This window comes from Astatotilapia calliptera, chromosome 9 (assembly GCF_900246225.1).
Source record: "Astatotilapia calliptera chromosome 9, fAstCal1.2, whole genome shotgun sequence".
Classification (NCBI taxonomy): Eukaryota; Metazoa; Chordata; class Actinopteri; order Cichliformes; family Cichlidae; genus Astatotilapia; species Astatotilapia calliptera.
The window spans coordinates 26,639,537-26,648,394 of NC_039310.1; the positions used below are offsets into that span (position 1 = coordinate 26,639,537).

Here is an 8,858-nt window from a genome sequence, read left to right on the forward strand (position 1 = left end):
AAATGCCGCAATATTGCCCAGAAAAGATGGAGGAGGTGGCTGGGAAGAAGAAGGCCTGGGCATCTTACTCAGACTCCTGCCCCCACAACCCAAACCCTCAGAAACAGCAGAAAATGGATGGATGTGCAGATGGATGTAAAGTTGTAGGAGAACAATGACAACTGATGGAAGGAAACCTTTTTATTATTAAAAATATAATAAAATCACATAGAAATATCAGACTATTCTGTCAGTTGAATTTTAGACTGTGCACTCTATACAAGACATGCTGACAGGATGCACCAGCTGATGAAGGTTGGCATTGAGATGAGATGAGCTGGTCTGGTGGGATTGTAGCTGAGCTTGATTTTGTGGGCTGCCAGAACTAAAACTATGTTTACTTTTGTGTGTTTTTTTATGCTTTCACTGGAGACGGTTCTGAGCAAAGAGGAAATGAGGACTGAGCCAGAGGGGATGACATGCAACAAAGAACCCCAGCTGGACTCTAATCAGGAGGATTCTGGGATTACACGGTCAGTCTCAAACCCACAGGCCTCCAGGATGCACACTGACTTTTTAAAACTTAAGCACAACTATATTTGAGTTTCTTTAATATACTCACACTAACAGTCTATTGATCAAGACAAAATGTGAAGTTAGGTGGTATAACAATGTCACAAACAAAACTGCAAAACATACTTATGCCTTTAAAAGAGAAAATGATCTGCTTTCCAATAGAAATGTATCTTAAATTATTACAAAGCTTGGACCACTGTGAAGTGTAATCACAGTGTAAGTGCAGTTCTACACACATCTGGCACAGCTACAGTAATTGACACCCAAAGGTAACATCCTCTCTGTCATAACAGAGACACAGGAGAGCTAAATCTGTTTGTGAAGGATGCTTACAAGTAAAGTTGGGTTCCCGCTTGACATTTAATATCACTTCAGTTTTCCTTTAAGGACAGGTCAAGTGTCTGCCAGAATGTGTAATATGTGGGGAGAGAAAGGAGCTGAGGACACCAAGCATTAGAGACTATGGATAAAGGTCAGCGAGGAGAGAGGAGAAAAAGTAGGTGTCAGTATCTACAAGATCCAAAGACTTCAGAAAAGCATTTGAGAAGGATTTGCTAAAAGAAGAAAAAGTGGCAATAAGATGTTATTTGAGTGTCAGCTTAACTGACTGACTGAAAAACATACTGCTACAAAGCCACCAATCCAAAAAATATCACAAGTAAATATACGAAGTAAAAATACATAAAGATCTATGGTACTTTATTTACTCACAACACATGTAAGTGCATAACTACAGATATGCACGCTTTTGTTAGGTGTTCATAAATGTTCTGCTATGTTGGGTCTTCAAGAGGATATGGAATGTATCGATATATGCAGGGGTGCACATAAGTGGTCCGCAGGTGAGCATTCGCTGTCAAACTAAAAGACGCGCACCAGATAAGAAGTTGCAACGAGCGTTAGCGTACATATGAAAGGCACTGTTTTTGTCCGCTAGAGTGGGATTTTCATGGCATATTCTGCACCACATCTCTGTGCGTTCATCATTTGTTTGACTCAGCCTTAGTGCGTGAGGTTTAGAGATACCGGCTAGATATAGTCTGACTCACTTCAATGGACAGCTTGAGCTATGGAACAGGTCCTCTGGAAAGGGGCTGGACTCTGTTCCAGTCTGTAGTCGTCCTCAGTGAGAAACTGTGGGTTTACCCTCGTGTATGCTGTGAACAAACGTCCAGGGAAGCCGGCCTTCTTAAAGACACTGGGTGGGGTGCTGGAAAGTGCTGCAACTGGGGACTACCTTTTTCTACTGGGAACAGTATGAACCAGAGGGAAACGGCTTGCTCGGTCTGAACAGGAGGAGGTGGCCAGTGGGGAGAAGGGCTGAGCGTATCTGCTTAGACTGCTTAGACCCTATGGTCCAACCAACAGAAAATAGACAGATGGATGGTGTGGCAATGATGACAGAATAAAATGGGTATTTAATAGTTTTGGTGTTGATAAGCTTATTGAACTGATTTCTAAAGCTTAGAAAGGACAGCAGGTCAAATTATTTCTTAAGTATTTATAATTTATGGTACTCCTTTTGCTCTGGTTTCTTGCTATTAGTCTGTTGCAAGCCTACTTGGGGTGGGCACATCTTTCAAAAGCTATTCTTTAACACCACTGCAAACAAAATTAGTGTAATGGCAGAAAGAAGATTCACAAAGTTTCCTTTTAAGAATGTAATATAACCACTGAACTACTGTCCCCTTGTTCAGGCAAGAAAGACAAATATATTGTTAGAGTTACAAATCAGGAATTTAGCAAATGTTAGCTTTATGAAAAAAGAAAGATAACAGTACCACTTGGTCCATGGGGTCATTGGAATAGTAGTTCTCTGCGTGGGTGCACCGAATCCAGGCAGGTTTCAGCAGGTCTTCCTCTTCTTTCTCATCATCGCCCTTCTCCTTCACTTTTTCTCGCTCCCTGTCCCGTTCCCTCTCTCTCTCCCGCTCTCGGTCTCTGTCGCTGAAGGCTTCATCAGAGTCTCTGCTCCTTATGGCGGAGAAGCTGCGCTCTCTGCTCAGCCCCGAGGAGCTCTCTGACCTCCTGTCCCTCTCCTCCTCCCAGCGACCACGTTTCCTGTCTCTGCTCGTTGACCGGCTACATACGAAAAGGAAAAGTCAACATGAGACATGAGGATAAATCTGAGTTGAGGTCTCATGTTTACACTTGCTCATTATATCAAAGAAAATATATTAATACTAGAAAACGGCAAGAAATTAATAAGTTAAACTGTTTGTATGATACTACTTTCCTTTGCTTGAAAAATGACCTCTGTCTAAATAGAGCCACTGCTCAAGAAACCAGTTTTTTCTGCCACAGAGGTTTTTTGACATGATTCATTACCAGTATGGTGCCTTCAGGTTTTGATCTTAGGTATCATGACTTTGATTTAAAGTAGATATCCATGAATCTTTACTGAGGTCTGTCTCTTTTCCTCCTGCTTGACAGCTCCATCTTCAACATCCTTTGTCCAGTACATCCACTTTCCCTCCTCTGCACAAGTCCAAACCCTGTGAGCCTCCAAACCGCTCAACCCGAGCGGTCCCTCTGATACACTCATTTCTAATCCTGTCTATTCTGGTCACTCCCAATGATAATCTGAGCATCTTCAGCTCTGCTCTCTGTCTTTTTGTCATCTTGTAAAACTCCCCTTTACTTTTGCTGCCATCCTTCTGTTGCAAATCACCTCTATCCACTCAGCCCTTCCTTCACCTCTCTTGTGCACAGTCTCTTGCTTTGAAATCTTAGGTAGGGCTGTTCGATATAACGATATGTATCAGATGACGATATAAAAACGTCTATCGTTTCCTATTACGCAATCATTTGTTTTGTGGTGTCGCAAAATAAACTGTTTACGGCAATATTTTTTCATCGTTTTAAAGGTCACTGTAGTGGCTATATTAATTTCTTAAAGTTCTCTCTTTATCTTATATTTAATATAACCACACTACGGACGGACAAGCGCCTGTTTTTATGCGTTGTGGTTAGCAACAACGAGGGTAACACCATGCGTGTCTGCTTGTTTATTTTCTACATAAACCTTTCACAATAAAGCTCAAGATCCTGTTGAGACTTTTCAAAATAAAGTGAATCACGTGAAAGAGTATGCAGAGTGTTTACGGATGAGAAGCAAAAAAAGAGCCGCCATGGCACATTTTAAAAATGTGAAACATGTTTTCAAATCAATAAACACCTTCAGGACACTCTCAAACAGTGCTGGAGTAATAAAACGTTTGTTGCAGTCAAAACAGGAAGTAAAGCAATGGCAGAGATTTTTTTCTATGATTCAAGGAAAGAAAAAGCATAATTTCTTCTCTCTATATAATCTGAAAACATCTTCTGTACTGATGTGTGAAATGCTGGTTAAAAAACAACTATGAACGCTTTTCTTTCAAAACCAAGGATTTTTCTTTGTGACCTTAAACTTTGTCTATTACAGATTTAAAAGGTTTATCGATGAGTGCTATTTCACAACAGCTGCATTAAGCCAAACAAAGCAACACGTGTACCTTCGAGGCCTCTTTCTGTGCCTGTCGGGTGACTGGGATCTCCGACTGTCTCTGTGCCGATACCGCTCTCTGTGAACAGACAGAGCAGTTAAAAGGAAATCATTTCACTGATTGATTTCATTTGGCAGAGCGTCGTCTGTGTACCTGCTGCGATCCCTGCTCCTGTGTCTGGGGGGAGTCCGGCCTCTGTCGTATTCAGACCTATACCGCCCACCCTCTTGCCTGCTGCGCCTGTCTGGACTTCTCCCGCGGTCCTTCCTCTCTCCAGGAAATTCCATTTTGTGCCTGTCGCCGTGGCCTCCATAGCCAAAGCACTTCCGCCTGTGATCATCGTGCCGATACCCTCTTTCTGGGGACCTCCTGTTGTCCATGGGCTTCTCGTACTTGTACTGCCCCCCATGCCTGATGCTGTGGTCTGCTTGAAACTGGGTGTTGCTTTGGGTGTAGCTGGAGCTGAAGGTAGGAGGAGGGAATGGAGGGTGAGGAGGATGGGGGTAGTTCATGGAGTACGGAGCGTGGTAGTTCATTGATTGAGAGGCCATGGGGGGAGGCATTGGGGGGTGTGGTAGCGGCGGTGGGGGCACAGGAGGCATCATGTAAGGGTGGTAGGCATTTTGAGCAGACACCTGCGCCCTTGGAGCGGGACCACCTGCGGAGCCGGGTAAGGGAGGAGGTGGAAAGTTAGGTGGCGGTTCAGGGAAGCCTTGTCGGGTGGGGGGCTTCGAGAAAGGTGGGCGCACTGGGCACTGGTTAAGAGAATTGGAAGTTTGGGATTGAACTGGTGGTGGATACTGCATGAAGTCAGGGTGTGGAGGCATGTAGGGGGCAGTCTGCGAATCGTAACGGTAGGAAGGAACTGGAGGCTGGGGAGGGGGCGGCCTTATGTTGGTGGGTCTGTAGTTCTGGTTGGCACCGTGCTGGCCAGGAGGCACTCCTCCCCGGGGACCCCCACGATCCTGATGGAAAGACATGGCTGTGGACAAAAGAAGACAATCGGGTCAACACAACTGACATCCACCTGCGAATGAGACACATCTGAAAATCAATCGACTGACATGAAAGCTTTAGTTTCCACTCACAGGTTTCAGCCTCTAAAGCCTAACCTGTCGCTGGCGTCAGACAGGTTGTTTCAAACATGTGTAACTCCTGAACTATTTGCTCAATTGAAATAATTCCAGTGGTTCCTGAAAGCAGCGACTCTGCACTTTTATTAGTAGTAGTATCGTATCCCTGCCTGGGATTAGTGTAATGACCCCGAAGATCACTGAAAAAGCACAGAGTTGATGCTTTCGGGAACCATTGGACTTTTTCAAATTTAAGTATTCAAAAAAAACATTTGTTCCGCCCAAAATAAACATCAGACCAGAAAATCAGACTTTTATTGGCCACTAGTATTGGCTCACAAAGTGTAGTGACGGCCAGAAGTTTCGGCACAACATTTGTGTTGCATACTTTGACAAGTCAGTTTTTTATTTTGATTATTTAGATTTATTTCTTTTTTTTTAGATCTCTTTGATAAAGTGAAAAACAGTCATTAGTATTGTCATTGGTTTTAAATACTTTGATTGGCAAATAAATCAGATTTGTTTAAAGAACAGGACTAGCCCCAGATTCTCGATCAGATTACAGTATGGAGAGTTTCATGGTCATGGACCCAAAATGGTAAATTCATGATCTCCAAGCCCTCATCAATTTAGCCTAGTGACATGGAGCACCAAACTGCTTCTGGATCAATGGAAGAAGATGTTTTTTTTAAAGACAGTTTTAGTCAGTCTTTACTCACCATGGGCGGAAAAGCAGAAGCCCAAAAAAACTTTCAAGTTCAAGCACTGATAAGGCAGGAAATGCCATCAGTCAGGATTTGGCTCATAAGCCGATATCCAACATGCCACAGAGAAATCCAGAAGTTATGAAGAAGGTGGTTCAACAGTTTACATTTTTTTTGCATCAATTTGATTTTGTTGCCAATAAAAGTCACTGAAACATATGAAACGCGTGTTTTTGTTCTTTCCCAAATCACAGAAACATGCAAAAAAGAATCTAAATAAAAACTGAAGTGACACAAACAAAAAACTGTGCACTGCCAAAATTTCCGTGCACGACTGTAATTTATTTACTGCATAAGCTGCTAAACTATAAGAACGCCAACTTATAAGTAGAGTTATATTTTATATTATAAATCTATATTACAAAATCATTTGTGTCTAAAACTATAATTAATTTAGTGCACGAGTTCTTCTTTACACTTCCCTCTAAATGCTGCAAGTCTCTCGGCTAGAAAGAGCGAGGGTGGCTGATGTCAGGCTGCAGATGGACGTTAAAAAGAAATTCTTTCCATTTAAAGTTCCCAAACAGCTCGATTGCTGTAATTATTTTATTATTATTATTATTATTATTAATGTGATGCATCCTGTAAGAGCAAACTACTCATTGGGGAGGGTCTCTTTTGGCCAGTTTGCTTCACAGGAAAGATAATACTGGTAAAAACAAATAAGATATTACCTCGCTATTTTTTCATGGTATCGTGATCCTCGTGTTACGTATTATTTCATTAATAAATATCGCTTCCGTTCATTAATATTCTTAGAAGGTTTTTTTCCTGCTTATTGGAGAGAGTTAGGAAAGAGTTCGAGCCCAGCCTAATGCTGCCTGGAAATAAGGACGGGTTCGCAGTTTCTTTAATATTGTGATGATTCATTTAACACTAGTATTGGATCAGCAATCAGAAAAGCTTAGTAAAGGTTGGGTCGGTGCATCAAATACACTGTCACACAATGGTTGTTTTTAAATTGCCCTTTCTCTACATGAACAATCTCGCTCAAGCTCAATCTCTGGACGGACAAACGAAAGTCGTAGATTTGTGACCAGCACTTTATTCCCCTAATGTGTTAATCGACGCAAATGCGTATATTGAAATCTAATATTGTTGTACATATACGGAACTCTGAGCTTGATATAATGATTTTGAAACTTAAAATAGCGTTAGCGTCTTATAAAAAGCCAAATAAAGGCTAAGAGATAGTAAAGGTTTTCACAGCTGAGCACCGTTAAACGAGCTGCTTGCAATTACGAACTCCACCTAACCAATACAAACATAAAACGCAGAAAATAACCAGCAGCAGCCGGCGTAACGTAAAGGTTAAAGGAGAAGCGAATACTCTAATTTAAGAGCATTATTATCCTATGCTAAGGTTGGATAGACGGTAATGTTAGCAAGTTAGCAGCAACAGCATCATGTCAGGATGTATGAAGTTACCTTCAAATCGAGGAGGGCTAACAACAAAAGTGTGTCATTCCTGTTGGTCAAAAAAATCCAGAAATTCTAAATGTTGGTACTATATTGTTATTATTATATTTTAAATATTTGTTAGTAGAAGCTATGCAATACGGCTAGCTACCTGGTCACGCTTTCGAGGTGCCCGTGTTTCAGGTCGGGACGTTTAAGGAGACGGACACAGATGAACCAATCGAATTCATGGATTTGGGGTTGTCCAATAGAACTTTATAGTTTTGGTGGGTTCCTAACGGCGTCGTGGTAGCACACAAATAAATTAATGAATAAATACGTTTTTCGCATTTTAGAACCATTTCGAGACTTAGACTTGGTCTGTCTGTGGCTTATAAAATTAACATTTATGCTTGCGACACAAAATGAGATTACTTTTAGGAAACGTGTGTGGTGCGTAATTTAAACCTGAACTATGTCTGCTAGACCCAGTCTTGCCTTTAAATAGGCACAAAGTCTAGGCCATCATTTTTAGCTCATGGCCCACATACAGCCTACTAAATATATATACCATTTAAACATTGATCATGAACAGAAAATACACACACATCACTAAGTACACATTGCTACTAACTAATGAGAACTGGTTTAATTCTTCATGGCATTGATTCAACAAAGTTCTGAAAACATTTCTCAGAGATTTTGGTCCATAGCATCACACAGTTGCTTCAGATTTACCAGCTACACATCCGTGATCTATTCACACCAAGTCCCAAAAGTGCTCTATTGGATTGAGACCATTTGGGTACAGTGAACTCATTGTCCTTGTTCAAGAAACCAGTTTGATATTATTTGAGTTTTGTGACACGATAAGTTATCCTACAGGAAGCAGCCATCACAAAATGGCTACACTGCGGTCATACAGGGATGGACATCCAATCTCCTGCTGTTCAGTTTTGGTAAGCCTGATGTTGTGTATTCAGAGGTGCTCTTCTGCCTAGCTTCATTGTAAGAAGTGGTTATTTGAGTTACTGTTGGCTTCCTGTCATCTAGAAACTGGTCATAATGAAATCTGGCATCAACAAGGCATTTTCAATCAGAGAACACCCACTCACTGGACATTTTCTCTTTCTTGGACCATTTTCTTTGATGATTTCTCTGAAATACTCAGACCAGCCTGCCTGATTATTATAAAAGATTTGAATGTTTCCCAAGATAAGCCAAAAACGAAATTATTATTATGTTGCTTTGATAGGTGCCTTCAGCTCATCTCTATTTTGATGTTTCTCATCTTCCTCTTGACTATGCTTCTCATATTATCTGTGGAGATCAGGGAGGGAGAGTTGGCTGGCCAGTAAAGGGCAGTAAAACCATGAGCAGTAAAATATTTGGTAGTAGGTTTGGGTCGGTGGGAGGGTGCTAAGTCCTGCTGGAAAAACAAAATCTTCATGAAGCCTGCCAGCAATGGGAAGTGCTCTAAAATCCTCTAGTAGACAAGTTGACTTTGGACTTGATTAAAAAGGGTGAACCAACTGCCACCAACACCAGCTGATGATGAGGATCCCCAGACCATCACCTTCAAA

At 41.5% G+C, this 8,858-nt stretch overlaps 1 protein-coding gene across 4 annotated transcripts in view; it reads right to left on the reverse strand.

The window, feature by feature from the left end:
• Positions 1 to 7,531, reverse strand: part of drosha (drosha ribonuclease III) — a 139,231-nt gene extending 131,700 nt beyond the window's left edge. For 2 of the 4 annotated variants that reach the window (XM_026180202.1, XM_026180199.1), the window contains exons 1-4: positions 7,448 to 7,530; positions 4,194 to 5,022; positions 4,050 to 4,118; positions 2,337 to 2,637 (exon numbers count right to left, since the gene is read on the reverse strand). In XM_026180202.1, the coding sequence (XP_026035987.1) occupies positions 2,337 to 2,637; positions 4,050 to 4,118; positions 4,194 to 5,020 (1,197 nt within the window). In that variant the 5' untranslated portion in view covers positions 5,021 to 5,022; positions 7,448 to 7,530. The other 2 variants (XM_026180200.1, XM_026180203.1) reach the window with 2 other exon arrangements.
• Between the last annotated feature and the right edge of the window lie 1,327 nt (positions 7,532 to 8,858).